The sequence below is a fragment of the Molossus molossus genome, unplaced genomic scaffold, assembly GCF_014108415.1.
Source record: "Molossus molossus isolate mMolMol1 unplaced genomic scaffold, mMolMol1.p scaffold_m16_p_24, whole genome shotgun sequence".
Taxonomy (NCBI): domain Eukaryota; kingdom Metazoa; phylum Chordata; class Mammalia; order Chiroptera; family Molossidae; genus Molossus; species Molossus molossus.
In genome coordinates, this window is record NW_023425360.1 from 3,669,389 (window position 1) to 3,689,782 (window position 20,394).

A 20,394-nucleotide genomic window follows, 5' to 3' on the forward strand; every position below is an offset into this window, starting at 1 on the left:
GAGTCTTAATCCCAGTTCAGGTGCTCTGGTCCAGGGAGGGACCCCAGATTCAAAGGTGGCGGTCTGGAGGCCCTGAGGCCTCACGCTAACACTGCCCCTACTGTGCTGTCTCCCCAAAGCACTGAACACGCTGTCCTGGAGTCCCGGGGTGCAGACAGAAGTGTGACAGCTGAAGATGCTACAGGGAGACAGGAGACACCGCAGGGACCGGGAGGCCCGTGCCTGAGTCCTGACCTTGATCATGGAGCAGCTGTGCAACCCTGGACAAGCCCCTGCCCTCCCTGAGAGGGAGCCCTCGCAGGGTTGTTGGGAAGACAAAATCTACGCAGCCTATGGCAGTGCCAAGCCCTGCTCCCAGGCTACAAGGTCACCAACAGCCAGAACCGGCCCCACCTATGCCCCCCACCCCTCGACTGCCTTCCTCCCGCCCCACCTTTGCTCTCTGGAAACACCCAGCACCCTGGTGGCCCCTGCTTCGCCCTGGATGCTTGCTGCTGAACGGAACGGGGGCACAGCCTTGCCAGATCTTCAGAAGAACTAGAAACCTGGATTTTTATATAAAACTTCCTGAGTGTTAAATATCGGTGACCGATTAAAGCTTTTCTAAAAACACTTGGAGGCCAAACAAAACATATCCGCAGCTGGCTCTGGCCCGCCGCCCCCAGTAGGCAAACGCCCGAGATGTTTGCACCGTTCCCCTCGCACCACGTTCCCGGCCAAGGCTGCTGGGCTGGCTCTATTTCCAACCACAGCACGACCACCAGGGGCCTCAGCTGGATCCTAATCCCATCCAAGGAGTGACCTCAACGGATTTCTTTACCAGATGGAAATATATAACCTATCGATTCTTCGAGGCTGGGCTGGGTCCTTCTGCTGCTTTTTTCTACATTTCGCAGGTGATGCAGGAGGGTAGCTGCTCCGATGGAAAGAATGTGGCTCTCATGGTGGTGGCCCAAGGCTTGGCCCCCAACCTTTCTAGCTGTGTGACCCTGACCATGTGAGTTGGCTTCTCAGAGCCTCGGTGCCCTCACCTGTGTGAGGTGGAACAATGTCCCCACCTCCACACCCAAGGGCAGCGCCTGGCACACAGTGGGCTACCCTGAGAGGCTCCCTCCCTTTTGCTGTTAGCACCTGTCTCAGAGGGTGGGGGCGGGGCAAAAAGAAGCAGGGAGTCTGTTCCTTTGGCCCCTCCTTAGAAATTCTGATAAAACAAGAAGTTTCTGTCTACTGTCCCCACTTAAACCCCTCACCACAGGACCCCACCTCTCCAAACCCCACTATGCTGTGAGCATAGGCTTCTCAGAGGACCCACAAATGCAGACCAGAGAGGTCCCATTGAGAACAGGTCAGGCCACAGGGTTGGGGTGCTGATCTGTATGACTTGAACACAATACTTTCCCTCTCTGATTCTCAGCTATCTGCTCTGTAAAATGGGGATAATTCCACTAACCATGCAGATGGGAACAAGACAACTAAAGCCCGGGGCCCCAGCAGCTACTACCCATCTTCTACCTTCTCCTGGGCCCTGAATGCTGAACACAAACGTGTCACCTCAGGGCTGAAGGGCTGGCTCCTGCCTTGTCGTGGAGATGGTCACACAAGAGTGGTGGCTAAACAGTGACCAGGGAGACGGCACAGGGCTAGGAGCAGAGGAAAGATGTGTGGCCTTGGGAACGGCAGGAGATGCCATTATGGGACCTCAGGTATATGTCCCAAGACAGCTACCTCGGTATAAGCCACTGTGTCCCCTGGACACAGGGGAGCATGGCCAGGATGGGGAGGTCAGAATGCAAGGGGGCGGGGGCGGGGAGGGCTGGCTGGGGGAAGCAGCTGAGGACGGGCAGAACCTGGACCGCAGGAGTCTCATGTTCTGTTTGCTCCTCTCCCCTGGGAGGGGCCACATCAGAGCCCTCTCCACCCATCCCAAGCACCCATGGGGAGGGGAGGGGGACCACAAGCCCTAACAAGGGGACACAGGAAGGAGTGACTGAGAACATGACCCCAATCCAGCCTTTTCTCCAGTTCCTGTGCTACCCTCTGTCTCTCTAGCCTGGAGGATGAACGAGCAGGTGTAGCCAGAGGTGCCCCCAACGTTGTGTAAGCTTAGAGCTTTGCGGGGCTGGCACACAGGCACTTCAACACCCAGCCGAATGTGGGTTATGCGGGGGGCAGAGCGGAGCCAGAGAGGGGCAGGGAGGAGGGAGGCCCAGCCCAGCCCCGGGCAGAGGAGGTTCTTCGGGCAAAGGAGGACATTAGAAGAGCCGAGCCAGGAGCACTTGAAAAGGGGGCTGCATGAAGCAGGACCTCCAATCATCTTTGCCTTCTCCCCCAGGGCAGTGGTGAGGAAGTCTGCACCACTTCCTTCCCTGGCCTGGTCTTGAAAACTAGCAAAGGACCCGCATTCGGACAGCGTCTACCAAGTGAATGCGAATAAACTCGCGAGGCTAAGCGGGCAGGACATTTCCACCAAGGAGAACAGGAACCGCTACTTTTTACTGGGGATACCACACGTGCCAGGCAGCGTGCCAGGCTGTACATCCTTAATTTCATATCCTCCTCGCAGAACCCCGTAGAGGGTTCCCGCTACTATTCCCCTCTTGTCGATGCGAAAGCGGCTGGAGGAGCCGGGAGCTCGCCCAGGCTGCGCAACAGGGCTGGCTGGTCTTCAGTGCCGGCACCAGCATCCAGACTTACAGCTCTGTCCATGTAGCTCTGGGCTACGCAGATGCCAGCCCAAGGGACAGAGCTAAAGACACACGGGAGGGAGACCAGTAACCAGCCAGGAAAATACTTCCAAAGCAGCCTGTACCAGGGACTTCTCAGAGCAGCCATGACCCTGGGTGCCTGCTCTGGGGTCAGAGGACAAGTAGCTGATTCGCTCCATTCTCTGGGCTCAATGGGGTTTTGTTGACTGCAGGGCACAGGCCTGCAGATTTATTTCCAATCTGGTTTGGAAACACTGTGCCCAGAGCTTCCCAGGCAGGCACTTCAGGGCAGGGGGGAAATTAATAACTCCTTTTAGTTGCACAAACAAGAGGACCCAATCAGACTTCCATGAGCCACAGGAGCAGGTTTTTGTTTCTTCCCACATGGCCAGGCTAGGAGGCACCCCTCACAGCTCACACACCCAGGCCATTGGTTCTACAGAGCATCTCTCCTGCTCCTGACACCCCCTGGTCCTGGCCTCCCAGCTTCCTAAGCAAAAGAACCCAATTCCACACGCTTCCCTGAAGGCGTCTCTTTCACAGAGACAAGTCGCTTCCTCTGCAGGGCTCAGCTTGCTCTGCTGGCCTGGAGCCCCCAGTTCCCTCCTTTCCCCCGCACCCCGGCCACAAGTGGGGCACCAGGAACCTGATGGACAGTAATGAGGGTTCCCGAGGAAGGATGTTCCTTCCAGGGGTTTGTTTTAAACCACAGACTCGGCCCACTGTCTCTAGGCATCCAGGCCCTTGGGGGACTTGGGTGGGAATTCAGGGGGAGGGTGGCAGGGACGGGGATGTGGGCTCTAGTTTCACGCTTCTCTCCCTGTTCTGTGAGGAAGGGGCCCTGGGGCCTCGTGCCCAGTGTCCCATGGCCACCACAGGCCTGCCCAGGATGGGCAGGCTGCCAGGAACATCTAATGAGCCCCCAGGGATGAGGCAGGAAGCTGCCTCAGGCCACGCTGGGAAGGTGAGCCTGGTCAGTCACCGGAGAATTCCCCTCTGGGGCACCATGTAGCCAGGAGGAAGCCCGGTGAGGCAGGCACTCTGGGCTGCGGTGCAGCTCAGTAGAGCGTGGATTTGTGCTCAGCTCCCACGTTCAGGTGCCAGGGGGCTGCTAAACTATGCCAGGGTTTTGCTGGGACTAGAAAAAGAAGTCCCCTCTGGGCAGACCCGGCCTCAAGGCCACAGTAGAGGGTCTTTTTCCTCCAGGGCCCACAGCTTAGAGAGCAGAGTGTGGACTGAAGTCCAACCCCTCAGCAGTGCACAAAATGTGTGTCACCTTGGGGGATTCTCACAGGTGAATCCAACATATGAATTTTGGAACGACACAGACATCCAGACCGGGGCACCAAATGACCTGTGCAGGGGGTGCTGGTGTGTGACAGAAGCTGTACTATGGTCTGGCAACGGTCACAAATGTGAAGAAATGGGCCAGGCATTGGAGCCGTGTGGGTAACAATCACAAAGTAGTCTAGCTGTTCTCTCGGCTCTGTCTCACCGCTCTCCAATTTAGTCCCCCTGTGAGCGGTCCCATCCAGTTCAGGGCTGGACACAAGACCTGGTGCATCTGACATGCCCCTTGGGCTGGCCCAGCTTTCCCAGGGCCATCAGTGGAGTCCCTCGAGCATGTGTTCCCACCTCACCTCACCTGCTCCCAGAGCTGAGAGAATTTGAGTGCAGAAGGGAGCTGTGGTCACAACAGAAAAATAGCAAGGAGGCAGGCCTGGGTCTGGATACACATTTACCCTCACTCAACCAGCCGGAGCACCCAAGGGGCTGGGGTCAAACCGACACGCCAGCGCCGCCCCGACCCCAGGTAGAATCACCCCAACTCTGTGCAGGACATGCCAGAATGGAGCCTGGGCTTAACACAACAATAACGACAACTAACACTGACCGGGCGATTTCTATGTTGCCAAGCCTGGTCCTGAGAACTCTCCAAACATAAACTGGATTTGCTCCTCACAACCTTGAGGCAAGTGCTAGTATTATCCCTATTTTACAGATGAGGAAATCAAGGCCCAGAGAGGTTGGGCGGCTTGCACAAGGTCACATGGTTACTAAGTGGCTGAGGCAGGTTCTGAGCCAGGCCACCTTCTCAGCACGACTGGGCCATGTTTCAGATAGGATTACTCAGGGCCACTAGATTCGTTTGAGTGCTCATTCTGCTACTCCTTCCTTTTGTAAAAGAATGCTTTTAGGGGTGGGATTGCTGAAGAAAAGGGAGTCGGGTACAGTCTCCTTTATTCTAATTCGCACAGTGTGACAACCAGCAAGTTGAAGGGCTCAGAGAAACAACATCCACTGGGCACCCATAGATATATTGCCCACACAAAACGCCTAGTTTCACGAACTCTCCAACAAAGGCTTGCAAGGTAGGTACCTGTGTCTGTGCCCATTTTGCAGATGAGCAAACAGGGACTCAGAGAGAAGGGACTTGCTGAGTAGGAGAAATGGGTTTAGAATCCAGGTCCCTCCCAGGACCTTCTTGGTTTCCAGGGCCTGGGAGTCTCCATGCCCAGACTGCCCCCATCCCTAGTATGGTTGCTCTCAGGTCCTGGGGGCTTCCCACCATGTCCACTAGGGTGAAGGATGGGGCGCCGGCCCAGCTCCTGAGTCCTGTAACTTGCTGGGATACCAAACCCAAGTGTTTACGGCAAGCATGGGCCCCCTCCGCCCTGCGCAGCCCTGGGGGCGGCACCGCGGCTGGCTCTGGTCAGCATCAAAGACAAGTAGATGGGCGGGCAGACCAGCGGGTAACTAGCACTAGGGGTGGGGTGCGGTGAGGGGGTGCCACAGCCGAAAGGGCACCCTACAGGAGGCGAGCGGGGCAACAGAGCGGACAAGGACCCCCTCCCCCGCATTAAAAGAATGGAAGAAAGGGGCCCGCGGCCGCACAGTTCCCCCCGCTCCCCCTCCCTCCGCGTAGTGCTTAGAAAGGAGGAGGGGTCGCAGTGAACCCTACGCCTCCAGCGGGCCCCCTGCCTCCTTTGTCACAGCAACCTCTGCACGAGGCACTTCGGGCCGCCCCCCTCCCCGGGCCCGCGCCCCGCGGGGTCGCCCCCTACTCACCCAGCGGCAGGCTGATCCGGGGGACGAGCCCCCAAATCGCAGGCGGCGGCAGCAGGAGCAGCAGCAGCAGCAGCGGCGACGGCGGCCGGGTCCCCCCAGCCATCGCGTCCTCCCCGCTCCGGCTCAGGTGGCTCCACTGGACTCGCGGGCAGCGGCCCCGCCCCTGGACCTAGGGGTTGGGGTACGGGTCACGTGGCCGCCGAGAACGCGCCCCTCAGCCCCCCGCAGCGCGGTCCCGCCGGCCCAGCGCGGAGGAGGCTCGCCGGCGAGGGCGGCGCCGGAGGAGGAAGTGGACGCGCGTCCTGCCTCTCCCGGCTCGCCCGCGCCCCGCCCGCCCTGCCCCTTCCCCCTTCCGGGGCGCCGGCACCAGGGGCGCCAGCTGGGAGCGGCCCGGCGAGGCCACGACCGGGGAGCCGCCCCCACCTGCAGGCCCCCTCGCCTGGGCTCTGCGACCCCCTGCGAGCCAGCGGGACGCTTGGGAAAACGCGTGGTTTCTCCACTGCGCGCCTGCTGGGTGCCGGGGCCCTGGATCCCCGCCTTCCCCACGAATGCTCCTGGCACCCACTTGTCCGTGACCAGAGGAACTGAGCCGAGCTCTGCACGGGGCAGTCCGCCGGGGGTCTTGGCTGCGTTCCCTGCAGGCCCACCACCGAGTCCCGCGCGCTGCGGGGCGTCCACGCACGAAGCCAAACCTCGGGTGGGCGGAGTGGGGCAGGATTAGCTTACGTGGAATCATCGGATTTAATAAACAGCCGAGGAGGTGAGACCTTCTCCCCGACCTGCACGTGGCCGGGCAGGGGACAGCACTCCCCAAGGCTGGAGGGGTCCCCGAGGCACCCACTTCGAGGCCCGGTGCGTTCACCCCCAGTCCTCCTGGTTCGTGACATCCCCAAGGTTGGAGGTCAGCCCTGCTGACATCAGGGATTTCTAACTGCAACCTGAACCTCTTGGCAGGTCCTGAAATCAATTCAGTGGCTCCCTATCCGCATTAAAAAAAGAAAGAGAAACAGTAGAAGTATCAAAGTGCAATGATCGTCAAAAGGAAAAGTACCCTGCTGATGTGGCTCAGTGGGTTTGGACTGAGCTTCCTTCCACGCACGGAGAGATCCCCGTTTGATTCCCCATGAAAGCACACACCCCGGTTTCAGGCTACCATCCCCAGTGGGGGGCGTGCAGGAGGCAGCTGATGGATGTTTTTACCTTGTGGATGTTTCTCTCCCTCCCTTCCTCTCTCTCTCAAAAATCAATAAGAAATTAAAATTAAAAAAAAAAAAAAAGGAAAAGGAAGCTTTGGGAAATGTGTTGCAACTCTTCCCGAGGGCACAGGACCACAGTAAAATGCGATTCTTCCTGTAGTTCCAGTCGAAAGTAGTTTCAAAACCTCGCTAGTCATTTCCATGGCAGTGGGACAGTTTCCCCAGGAATGAGCTGCAGTCCTGGGAAAGTTCCTCTTTACCCCCAGCCAAAATGAGCTTCCTCCGAGCCAATACCTTTTGCTCTCACCCCACCCCCAGGGCCTGCCGCGACTTCTGCCCCATGGTGGCTGTCAGGATGGGCACAGCGCTCACATGGTCCCAGGTCTCCTCTCTTGCAGCCAAGTTTCCCATGTCCCATGACCTCTGTACCTCCACCATCCTGTCACCCATCTATGGGCGAGGACTACGCTAGCAGCACCTGTTTTAAAGGGGCTCCCAAGAAAAAAGGAAAAAAACACACACACACAAATAAAAATAAAGGGTCTCCCAGCATTGGACACAGAACTGCACATGGGATGTGGGCCGCACCAAGCATCCCAGTTCTAGCCTAGCCCAGGCCTTGGTCACCGCCTCTGTCAGTGCCATCAATCCACCTTCAGCCACCGATGCCTGAGCTGCTATCTGCAGCCACCACCATCTCTGCCCTGAACTCCAAATGGCCTCCACGTTGTCACTGGCTGTCTTGTCTGACAGGCATCTCAAATCCAGCCTGTCCCAAACTGAGTTCCTCATCTCTTCCTCTCCCTCCCCAAAATGTGCTCCACCTGTGTGAGCCTTCGGCGTCTCGCTTAATAGCAAGTCCATCTTTAAGTTGCTCAAGTGAAAAACCTAACTCCTTTCTTTTACTTTTTAAAAAGTGTTTTTGTTGCCCTGGCCGGTTTGGCTCAGCGGTTAGAGCGTCGGCCTGCGGTCCCAAGAGACCCGGGTTCGGTTCCCGCTAAGGTTGAAGTTTGTCCCCGGCCCTGGTTGGTCGTGCGGGTGGCAGCCACTCGATGTGTCCCTTTCACATCGATGTTTCTCTCTCTCTTCCTCTCTCCCCCTCCCACTCTACCTGAACAAAAAATAGAAAAATGTCCTCAGGTGAGGATAAAAAAAAAAAAAAAAATGTTTTTGTTGAAGAGGGAGGGAGGAAGAGAGAGAGAGAGAGAAAAACCTCAACAGGCTGCCTCCTGTATGCCCCCCACTGGGGATAGAGCCCGAAACCTGCATGGGCCCCTGACAAAGAATCAAACCAGCAACGTCTCTGTGCACAGAATGTCGCTCAACCAACTGAGCCACACTGGCCAGGGCCAAACTCCTTCCCCTTTCTCTCTCTCTCCACTAGCAAATCCGTAGGCTGACTACTCACCACCATCCTCTTTCTCCTGATGACAGCAGGGTCCCCTGCTCTCACGTTTGTTCTCGCCTCAGCAGCCAGAGTGAGCCTTTCAGAATCAGCGGGGTCATGGCACTCAGGAGCCTCTGCCAGCTCCCCGTCTCACTCAGCAGAAAAACCAAAGACCTTACCCTGGGTTCTCCTCACCCCCATGGCCACTGTCCTCTGGCTCTACCCCAGGATCACTCACACGCTCTCTTCGGGACCTTTGCCCCGGCTACTCCCTCCGCCTGGAGGCTTCTCTCCCGATAGCCACAAGATTGGGTCTTTGCTCAACGATCACCTTTTTGAAGAATCTGAACTTTCCCCAATATTCCCCTTACCCTGAGCCCCGCCCCCCACCCCCAGCATTCATCACCTTCTAACATACTATGTGATTTGCTTATTTGTTGCGGCTTTTATTTATTGTCTGAACTCCCCACCTGCCCCTCCGTCCCCAAATTGCTGACTGAGGAGGGCAGGGATTTTTGCTTATCTTCTTATTAGTTAACCCAAGCTCCTAGAAAAATGCCTGGCATGTGATAGGCCCTCAAGAAGTATTGGCTGAATGAATGAATGGATTCAACCTAAGGACCAAGGAGTGCTGCTAGCTCTTGTCAACCAACAATCAGAGCTACTTTTTGATATCCCCTTTGGTCCCATAAAGAGTTCCCCCCAAACCTGAAATTATGCAATTATCTTTCTTCAACTTAAGCACGGCACTTCCTATTGATCTCTTTTAAATCTATTGGTCCTGGTCCAGATTTCATCATCTTGAGTTCATTCTGAATATATTGATTCTGTTATCATACATTTTGCTTCCCTTCCCAATTCTGAGTCATTAAATTTGATAAGCATTCCTTATGCCTTTTTTCAAGTCATTGATAAAAATATTCAGTGAACACACCTAGCACCCAGTTCTTGGTTTCTAACTATCACTGTCCAGTAAGAGGTACCAGGACTCTGGAAATGAAAGGGAAAGTAAAAGGTGAGCCTAGACATTTTGTTGGAACAGAAAGCGAGGAACTGGTTAAAGACTAATGGGATCACAACAAAAGGACAGATAGGGTCAGCTTGAGGACCAAACTGGCATAATGAAATAATGGATTCTAATGCATGAAATGAAAAGCAATCCATCAGTCCACGGTGACATTCAGAGAAACACAGAGAAAGAGAAGGGATAGAAAGGAAACTTTCTTGTACAGAAAAATGTTGGCTGATGATGAATGTAGAAGAAATGATAGAATTGGAAAATCTAGACTCAAACAAGGATCATCACTGGATGCTAAACCACTGGGTGGAAAGTTGTTAGGAAACTATGCATTAACAAGGTGTCAAAGTCTATCCCACAGATGACTTAGTAATTACCAGATAGAAAATGTATCTCCAAGGGAGAGCTCTGGCTGTCACCATCTTAACCAAGCAATTGAAAGCAGCATCAGCAGGCCCTGGCCAGGTAGCTCAGTTGGTTAGAGCATCGTCCTGATACACCAAGGTTGTGGGTTCGAACCCTGGTCAGGGCATATACAAGAAGCAACGAATGAATGCATAAATAAGTGGAACAACAAATCAGTGCTTCTTTCTCTCTCTAAAAATTGATTAAAAAGAAAAAAAAAAAAAAAAAAAGACAGTAGCATCACCAGTAATGGGACTTCCTGACATCATTTACATCCTGATGTGATGCAATAAGGAAATACACAACATAGTCGATCCTTGTTGCATTCTCGTCAAAAGTATTTAACCCAGATCTAATAATGAGAACACAGTCAGATGCACCCAGCATGCTGCACACAACTGGCCTGCACTCTTCAAAAAGGTCCATCTAATGAAAGGCAAAAAAAGGCAGGGGGGCTGTTTTAGGTCAAGAAACTGAAGAGCCGATAATCAAATGCAACACATGAACCTTGATTTGAACCCAGGGGGAAAAAGCTATAGAGCAACTGGGGAAGTTTTCACGTGCACCACATAGGAGAGGAGATGCTGGTGTTACTGGGCATGTTTTCGGTATGGTGACGATACTGTGGTTGCAGGAGAATGTCCCTGCCCTCCCCTCTGAATATGTCTGCTGAGGTTCTCAGAGGCAAAGTGTTGTGATGTCTGCAACTTACTTTCAAAGGATTCCACAGAAACGTGTGTGTGTGTGTTTATAAAGTGTGAGTGCGGCCCTGGCCGGTTTGGCTCAGCGGTTAGAGCATCGGCCTGCGGTCCTGAGAGACCCGGGTTCGGTTCCCGCTAAGGGCATGTACCTCGGTTGCAGTTTGTCCCCGGCCCTGGTCGGTTGTGCGGGTGGCAGCCACTCGATGTGTTCCTTTCACGTCGATGTTTCTCTCTCTCTCTCTGTTCCTCTCTCTCCCTCCCACTCTACCTGAACAAAAAGATGGAAAAATGTCCTCGGGTGAGGATTCAAAAAATAATAATAATAATAAAAGTGTGAGTGCGTCTGTGGGAAAGGTTTAACAGTTGGTTAATATAGAAAAGCTATGAATATTTTGTAAATTTGAGGGGGGGGGTGGACACAGGGCCAAAAACAGAGCCCAATGCCATGGGAGACTTCCACCAGGCTTGAAACTGGCCAACATCCTTCGCAGATGGAGCAGCTAGCTAGGTGTTCCCCGCACTGTTCGGCCCCCATTTCTTCATATTATTCATAGGATCTCATGGAAAAAGTGGCAAGAGATCGTGTTGACATCAGGGAACTGGCTGCATCATTTCCTCCTTCTGCGTCCCGCTACGGCCCTCACCAGAATGGGGCTGGACGAGGGGCTAGGGCCTGACTCTGCAGCAGGTAATTCCTAAAAGGGCTGCAAGGCTGGTCTGCCCTAGTGTCCTGGCAACAGCCGGGTTGTGTGACTGCTATGCTTTTCCCTGAGGAGGAGAGGCAGGGGCTGATGCAGCCTTGCTGGCGGTTAATTATATCCTGCTCAAGGCTGCTCAAATTTGCTCAGTATGCCTTACACCAAGCAGGTGGCAAGCCCCTTGAGGACAGTGACGAGTCTTCCGTCTTCGGAAGACCCACTGCCAAGCAGGACACTTGAGCAGGACCTCCCCAGGGCTGACGAAATGAGGGGCCCACCTATTGGCCTGGAGGGGAGCCCCCCACCGCAAGCCCCAGCATGGTGACCTCGGCCCCTGGGAGCTCCACTGTCTTCCAGTGCTGCGCCAATTTGCTCTCCCCAGACTGAAGAAAACAGGATGGCTGACAGGGAAAACAACAACAACAACAACAAAAACACCTAATTTGAGCTGACTTCCTGTGGGCTGAAGAGTGGTTCCCAAGCCAACGCTGTGTCTCCTGTTCCCCTTTGCCACTCTTGGACGTGGGCAAGTCTTTCTCGGCCAGAATGTCCGTGTTTATAAAGAGTTCAGGGGGTGATTTGGGAAGAGAGGCTAGAAAGAGATGAAGAGAAAAGCAATGTTTCCTCTGTGCCCCCAGATGGTAGGAGGAGGTTATCATCAGACCTGGTCCTCCCGCTCCATCCACACTCGCACAGCGTCACCTTCCTGCCGGTCTTCACCCTCTTCCCGTCTCTCTCAGGCACACAGACACACACACACACACAGACAGACCCGCACACACACATAGGGACAAAAAAGCAAGAACGAGAGGTCAAAGGTACACAGGAATACATACAAAGAGGCCAAACAAAACCTGTCTGGTGGGAGATACCAGGCGAGGGGACTGACTTTAGGAATGGTGAGAATATTCTACACCTACATCTGGGTATTGATTTCCCAGGTGTGTACAAATGTTAATATGTTTCGAGCCGTACACTTCAAATGTGTGCATATGAATGTATACCTTATATCTGTTATAATGGGGGGGGGGGTGTGAAAAAGCAACAGGTTAAAACCAAAAACAAAAAAAACCCTCGCCTGTAGGATCAGGTGGAAGAAAAAAGAAATGAAAAGAGCCACAGAAGAGGGAGCGAAGGAAGAGACTTAGAAAGGTATAAGAAAAAGAAAATAAAAGCTTGGTGAAAAACGTAAGGCAGCGAACACCTGTGCCTGCTGCCTCTCTAACCTGCTCCACACAAGGAAAAAGGCAGTGATCACGGGCACTGAGCAAGGGCTGGCGGTGGACTGGTCAGTCCAGGCCATCGTGAGCCTCGTCAGCAATCAATACTCACTACTCATCTGTGGGGACAGCCTCTGCCCAGGTGCAGGCTGGCCAGGTGCTTGGGCACAGAGGGCCCTGCCAGGAGGCCCCCAGCCAGGCCTGCTGCTCTCGTTCCCACCCAGGGGCCTGGCTCTGCAGCTCCCACAGTGCTACTCTGGGAGTCACTGCTTTGTTTGCTGGCCGTGGAGGAGGGGCCTCCTGCCAAGTCCAGTGGAGCTTGAACCCAAAGGTTCCACCCACCCCCTCCTGGAGTAGCACTCCTCCCTGTTCCCCGGGTTCTGGTTGGCAGACACGCACTGGCCTCGGCCCAGCTCCCCAGGCCTTGGCCCCCTGCCACAGTCCCCTCGTAGCCCTGAGCCCTCCTCTTACACCAACCTGCAGCTGCAGCTCCCCACCCAGCCCCGACTGGGCATGCTGCTGGTGTCTCCTCCCCAGGGGCTGGGCAGCAGCTCAGCTGAAGCATCGGTACATTTTGATAAGGAAGCGACACCAGCTGGCACGCCCTGTGTGTGCTTTTAAACCAGCCAATGACTTCTAGATCATCGTGGCTGGCAGCTTCCTTGGGGCAGTGCCCTGTGTAGCAGAGGGCATTCCCAGGCCACCACAAATAGGGCGTCATATCTCACAGGCAGCTGTTCCCCAGGTCTGGCAATAAGTGTTCCCCAAGCCGTGTTATTCCCCTCCTCTGGCCCCTTGCGTTTCCTGTGCTGCTAAGTGGTGGAATCCAGTGCTCACGCAGGCTGGTTCTCCCGTCAGAAGGAGAATCCGTTACTTTGTGGACTGGAGCAAGCCACACACTGTCTGACCCACAGCTTCCTTGTCTGGAGACGAGAACCCCATGGGCTGTCAGGAGAGCCGACATGAATGTGCACAAAGGGACTGGCATCTGGCGGATGCTCCGTGGACAGAGCCATCCTTAGGACATCACCAGTTCCCCTCACCTGTCCGCGTTCCCTCCGCCTAAATACCTTAGATGCCCAATCCTGAGGACCCCTCTGGACTTTCTCTCGGGTTCAGCTGCCTCTCTCCAACCTAGTGCTGAGGCTGCAACTCTCACTGGAGAAGGAACCAGCCCGCCCAGCTCAGGCCCAGGGTGCGTCTGCTGTGGGCCTGTTGGGGCCTGAGCTGGCCACTCCCTGGGAGGGGATCACCTGCCCCATGGGGATGTGGCGCAACCAGCAGGGCTCAACCTGTCCTCGCCCTGACAGGGCAGAACACGAAGTTTCCCCTGTCACTCCCCTGCCCCAACACAAGTTCAGGAGGGGCTGTCTGCTGTGGCCTCAGACCTGCTCACCTGGGGGCCTCGAGAGCCTGCTAACGGGCCCAGCTGATGCTTGGCACCTGCCACCCTGAAGGGGCGTGATCGCTGCTTAGTGACTCTCTTTCCCCTGAACCCACTGCAGCCACTCACAGGTGGGAGGTAGATGCCCTAGGCCAGGTGAGGGTGGGGAAGAAGTGGAAGAGTCCAGAAGGGAGTTTGGGCTTCCAGGGTGGCTTATCAGACCTGAGGTCCCTCCATTCCAAAGAGCCCAAGAAATCAGACTTCTATGTCATGTTCTCCCCATTTTCCTACAAGTTCTTCCTCCTTAAACCCCTCTCTGAGCCCCAGGCCCCCGCCATTGCCCCCTGAAAGAAAAGAAGGCCCGGCCAGAGCCCTTCCTCCACCCCGGGTACTAACCTTCCCTTCCAGAGTCCCCAGGTTCCCCCCTCAGCTCCTCACCCCCAAGGAGGAATGGCTCTCTGACCCCTTTAGCTTCCCAGTCACCTCGGGTCACCTGGGGCTGCCATTGTCCCAGACAGGGAGCCTTGTGCTTGGTTCCAGCGCCACCCACAGAGAGGGGCTGAGTCAGAGTGATGGGGGATGGACAGGTAGGTTCCATGAATCTCCCGTGGCTCCCAAGACTACACTCTCACCCTGCTTTGCCACTCTGCATGGCAGTGTGCCCACCTGCCACTACTGTAAAGCAACGGCATTGGGAGACAGCCCTGGCAGAAGCTGGGGTGAGGGTGGCCCAACGGCCCCGGCTGAGACAGGGATCCTGCACACCCGCCAGCTGGGCCCAGGACTCCTCATGGCTCCTGGAGGCACCATCTCTGCGCTGAGTGAGCATTGGCCAGGGGGCCACCATGAGGCGCTGAGCAGGTCCAGCTTGGCCCTAGTAGAGGAGGGGGCTCGGAGGCGCCTGAACTTAGGGCCCGAGCCACCTAGCTGCATAGCTTATCTCCAGCTTTTCCACCTAGTGGTTTCCACAGGGACCCCATAAACTCCCCGAAAGGGAGCATACCCACCTCACCCATCCCAGGCCCTTCCTCCATGCCTGCTCAGTTCCTTCATCACAATCTGTGAGCAGCTCAGCAGAGCAGCAGCCCCGGAACCCCAAGAGTGGGCTTCAGGGAGCTGTGAACTGAACCCCAAGAATGAATGATATGCTGGTTGGTGAGAGGGATCAGAGCTTTCATCTGATTTCAAAAAGATAATCACCACCACCACCACCCCCCCTCAAAAAAAAGACTGGTGAAAAACTATTTCTTTGAGGTGTGCTCATCTGCAGACAGGACATTTTCAAAATTAGCCTTTATCGGGGAAAAAGAAATTATGCCTCCATTTGCAGTTTTATAACCTTGACATGAATTGTTTGGCAAACTACTGCAGCTCCAGCAAAGCTGACATTTATGGAGCACTTACTCTAGGTGAGGCGGAGTGTTTTACAGCCAATCATTGATTTAATTCTCAGGACAGAATGAGGCAGGAATGATTATATTCCCACTTCACAGATGGGAAACTGGAGCACAGAGGTTCAAGGACTTGCTAAGCTGCCTTGGCTGGGTAGCTCGGTTGGTTAGAGCATCGTCCTGATAAGCCAAGGTTGTGGGTTTGATCCCTGATCAGAGCACTTACAAGAATCAACCAATGAATGCATAAATAAGTGGAACAAATTGATGTTTCTTTCTCTCTCTCTTTCTCTGTATCCCCTCCCTCCCTCTCTCTTTTTAAAACCAATAAGTTAAAAAAAAAAGGACTTGCTAAGTTCGCATAAGTCAAAGCTGGAACCAGGACCCACGTAGATACTCTACCTACCTATAGCTGGAATTTCAACATTTTGTCTCCAGTTACAACTATACTCCTCTTGGTAATGTAAGCTGCCTTCCCTTTCCTCCCTCCCTTCTTCCCTTCCTTCCTTCCTTTCTTCTTTCATTCACTCAACAAGTATTTCTTGTGTGTTCGCTGCCTTCTAAGCATTGCTGAAATTAAAGGAGCCGCACAGGGCTGCTGCCTTCACAGAGCTTATACTTCATCAGATTCCCAGAGAATACCCATCCTTGAAACATCTCCTGGGACACACTCACTCATTCTTGTCTCCAGCACAGGTAGGGGCCAGGGCCAACCTGGCAGAGCTCCAGCTGGGTTCCAGGCCTCCCAGGCTAGAGTCGTGCTGATTTCAACTGATTTCCGGAGTTGCAACTCTGGCTCCCTTTGCACTCCGCTCAAATTTCCACTAAGGCACTTATTATGCTGTAGTGAAATACTCATGGACGCATCACAGCCTTCTCTTCCCATATCCTCTCCAAGCTCCCTGAGTGCACCACCCAGCCAGCCTAGTTCGGGTTTTTAATCTCCAGCCCCCAGTGCAGAGCTTGCAAAGAGCAGGCGCCCAGTAAATGTTCGCTGAATGAGCACATGAGTTTTCTGCTCTAGCTGACCCTCTCAGACCAGGGACAAATGATTCATTCAAGTGTTCCTTCCCTGGATCCCTTTACCCACCTCCCTCTTTGCCTTGTCAAAGGAAAAGGCACCTCATTGATGTGGGAAGCCCCACTTCCCTGCTTTAGGGCAGCTGAAGGGTTTCCTGTTCGTACAGTCTCAGCAGATTTTTGGCTTCAGAAGAGAAGGTATTTTAGAGAGCTGGGGAATGCTTAGCTCCTGGGGACTTATTTAGGGCAATCCTCTAAATGCTACATGAAAGCAAAGCCCCAAGGCACAGGAGCTACACACCAGGGAGAGAGGTTTCTCTGAGCTTCTCCTGGAGACTCCAGCCTCCTCTCTCATCTTTATTTCACCTGTTGCCAATGTCCCCATCTTTAGATCACCTGTCACCCAAAGCTTTAGCCTCAGGTTACAAGGTGACATAGCGTGGATTTCCCTGAGTTTCAGTAAGAATTATCATCAGAGGAACCAGCCACGGCCTGGAAGTCGGGAGACTGGGTTCAAATCCTGACCTTCTCAATTCACTGTGGCATCTTGGGAAGTCATTTAACCTCTGGGTCCAGTTTCTCCTATGAAGATGAGGGGTAGGACCAGAGGGATGTCTAAATCTCTTCCAGTTCTAAAGCATCTGTGGGGGGAAAAATGTTTTTTTAATTGTGTGCCTTCCTGTCCTTATGGCCTCGGAGCCTTACAAGAATCCCGTGATTTGTAAGTCAAAGGACAGACTCACATTACAGGTGAGAACATGTGAACAGAGGTTGATGACCTTCCCCAGGTGACCCCGGGTTCCTAAGTCCTTTGCCAGACCACTATGGCTCCAGGGAGGCCGCTAGAGCCCCCTCATTTCCAGGATCCGAACTTTCTTTCCCTCCTAAGCCCTAAATCCACCTGTCACTCAAAGAGAAGCAGCCAAGACATGAAGCCTAACTCAGAGGTCGTACCCAAGACGATTCCAAGGAGGGGCCCAGAACTTCCCCAAATTCCACACCATTTCCCACCAGAGCCAGGATTCCTGCCTCTGGGCTTCAGGTGTGGGAGCAGGGGTGGTGTAGGACATGCCAAAGGGATTTAGGCACAGGCTCCGGTGGCCATGAGAACCTGGGCCCCGGCTCCTGCGCTGCCCTGGCAACAGGCTTTAATAGCAGCGGGTGCAGGTGCCCATCAGAGCGTGCAGGTGGCGCCCTCTTGGAGACCACTGGGAGGGAAGTGGGGGCGGCGGCAGTCCCAGCGGCCTAGCCCTGTCCTGCTCCTTCCCTCCCGGGGCCGCGGGTCCCACCCACCTTGTCCCTTGCGCCTACCTCGGAATGTCCTGCCCACACTCGACCACCGCCCACGGCAGGGCCACCTCTGCAGCGCGCCCCCTCTTCCCGCAGTGTCCCTAGGCTCCTCCAGGCCAGCCTGACGCCCTCCCTGGGGACCTGGAGTGTCCCCGAGAACACCCTCGGTCTGGCGCAGCGTCCCCGGAAATGCGGGGCTGCTGCCAAGCTCCGCCCCGCCTCACCCGTGTTTACGGGAATTGTCGGGGAGGCGCCCTAGAGGCCCCCCCAACTCCCACACGCCCCGGGGCGTTGACGGCCACTCTGGACTCGCTGCGATCCGCCCATCCCCCAGTCGGGACCGGCCCCCACGACAGCTCTGCGGGCGCAGTAGGCCTCGGGGTGTGTGGGGCTGCCCCTTCCCTGACTGCGGGGACAGGGCCCCTGGCTGGCATCAGCCGGGCCGGGGAGGAAGCCTAGAACTACGACCACCTGCCAGGCGGTTCCCTGGGGCGACTCCCTTAACCTCGCGGAGCCTGCAGCTCTGGTCTGCACAGCGGGCAGGGGCGCTGGGCCGCGCAGGCTGCGCCCTGTCATCCTGCGGGCGCACACCGGGCGCGCCGTGCGCTCTGCCTGGTGGCGAGCTGTCTACGGAGGAGGCCGTGAGAGCCGCGCACAGAGCCGCCCTGCACGAAACCGCCCACGGCCCTGCCCCGGGCAGCGCCGCTGGCTGCGCCCCTCAGCCTGCGAGGGGCCACGGGGTGACGCTGAAACCAGACGCGGAGATCTGCGGGAGCAGGGAGATCTGGTTATAAACATCGAGCACTCATCAAGTGACCTTGGCTCGTCCCTCCCCAGCGCTGGTGTCCTGGCTCTGTTATCTTCCAGGAAAACCACGTTGCTTTCAGGGTGGCTCCTGAAACGACGAGTTCTGGGCGTGTGTGTGGCTGAGCTGGCCCAAGCTGGCTGGTGGCGGGGCCGGAGAAACCAGAGGCCGAGGGCTAGCATCCCCCGGGGCCAGGCTAGGCTGTGGTACTGGGGTGCCGCTCCTCTGCGCCTCCAGCACAGAGCTGGGCGAGGGGCTGCCACACTCCCTAGATGGTGCTCCCCCATAAAAAGAAAGCGGTGATTTTGTTGTCTCATATTTACTACAAAAAGGTTGGAAATCAGAACACCAATAAAAAAAAAAATTACCCATTACCCATAACTTCACCATACCTGGAGACCACCAGTCATAATACTGTCTAAAACTTTCTTTCGAGATAAAATTTACATGTAAAGTGCCCAAGTCTTAAGTGTTAATATTTTTGTGACTTTCCTCCTGTCTCTTTTCTATGCAGTTATACATTTATATTTTTTAGAAGAGGAATTATTTTGGACATAATTGTAACCTCTTCCTAGGACAGCAATATATTAGACATTTTTCCATAACATTAAAAATTCTGCCCTGGCCCTGGCCAATTTGGCTCAGCGGTTAGAGCATCGGCCGGCGGTCCAGAGAGACCCAGGTTCAGTTCCCACTAAGGACACGTACCTCGGTTGCAGTTTGTCCTCGGCCCTGGTTGGTCGTGTGGGTGGCAGCCACTCGATGTGTCCCTTTCATGTCGATGTTTCTCTCTCTCTCTCTCCCTCCCACTCTATCTGAACAAAAAATAGAAAAATGTCCTCGGGTGAGGATAAAAAAAAAAAAAAATTCTGCCCTGGCCGGTTTGGCTCAGCGGTTAAAGCATTGGCCCATGGACCAGAGAGACCTGGGTTCGGGTTCCATTCCCGCTAAGGGTACGAACCTCGGTTGCAGTTTGTCCCAGGCCCTGGTTGGGGTCGTGTGGGTGGGATCGATGTGTTGATGTTTCTCTCTCTCTCTTCCCCCCTCTCTCCCTCCCGCTCTATCAGGTGAGGATTAAAAAAAAAAAATTCTCACATATCTTCATTTTTAATGTATTCTAGCATATGTATGTATCATATGTTATTTATTTGGTATATGCCCCTAGTGGGAACCGAACCTGGGAGTCTCTGGTCTGCAGGCCAGTGCTCCAACCACTGAGCCAAACCGGCTAGAGCTGTATTGTATGTTTTTAACCAAGTCTCTACTATTAGACATTAATTTGTTTCTAAGTGTTCATTATGGTAAGTATTGTCCAGATGAACATGCTTATCAATAGGCCTTTAAGCACTTCCTCAAGTATTTCCTTTTGTTCCCTGTATTCTTCCTTCCGCTCCACAGTCTTCCAATTAGTAGTAAAACAACTGCATTTGTAGCTGAAGTAGCAAGTAGTAAAACAACTGCATTTGTAGCTGAAGTAGCAAGCGTCACTTGTGCAAATAACTGTAACAATCGGGTAATTATTTTATTGGCTCAGCCTTCCAAACAAAGCCAGGAGGTAAGGGCAGGAGGATATGCTAAAATCCAGGCCTTCCACGTCCCCACACAGAGCATATCCTGTCCTGCTGAGTGAGCATAGGCTTCTCAGAGAAGCTCCTGCAATCTCCTCCCCACCCCACTCAGGGGCCTCAAAGCTCCTGGGGCTTAGGCAACCAGGACCCATTTTGTCCCCAGACCAGTCCCAAGGTTGCAGTGCACAACTTCCCTGCCCCTCCTCTCTCCCCATCATCCTTTCTTCCTTCTCTCTCTGCCCCCTTTTCCCACTTCTCCTCCTCTTCCAACCTTCTTACAGCCTCCTATTGAATAAAGGAAAAACCTTTAGTGTATTGAAGAAAGGTCTTATCTTTCATGTTATTGATCCCCCCTCCTCCCCACACCCACTCTATGGACCGCAGGTGCAGAGAGGCTAGAGTTAATCACCCTCTCAGTTCACAGAGCCAGGCCCCTTGATGAATGTAGCTGTTTATTCCCTTTTATCCTTCCCAACTCTCCTCCCACTCCCTCCCCCGCAGGCGCCGCTCCAAGGTGTTCAATATACAGGCTTTTGT

At 54.5% G+C, this 20,394-nt stretch overlaps 1 protein-coding gene across 4 annotated transcripts in view; it reads right to left on the bottom strand.

Moving 5' to 3' along the window:
* SEMA4B (semaphorin 4B) overlaps window positions 1-17,664 on the bottom strand; it is a 36,177-nt gene extending 18,513 nt beyond the window's left edge. Inside the window, exons 1-3 of one of the 4 annotated variants that reach the window (XM_036278051.1) lie at window positions 17,506-17,664; window positions 16,720-16,835; window positions 5,775-5,943 (exon numbers count right to left, since the gene is read on the bottom strand). In XM_036278051.1, the coding sequence (XP_036133944.1) occupies window positions 5,775-5,877 (103 nt within the window). In that variant the 5' untranslated portion in view covers window positions 5,878-5,943; window positions 16,720-16,835; window positions 17,506-17,664. Of the gene's footprint in view, window positions 1-5,774; window positions 5,944-8,378; window positions 8,400-16,719; window positions 16,836-17,505 lie in introns of those variants that run through there. The other 3 variants (XM_036278052.1, XM_036278050.1, XM_036278053.1) reach the window with 3 other exon arrangements.
* Window positions 17,665-20,394: the final 2,730 nt, after the last annotated feature.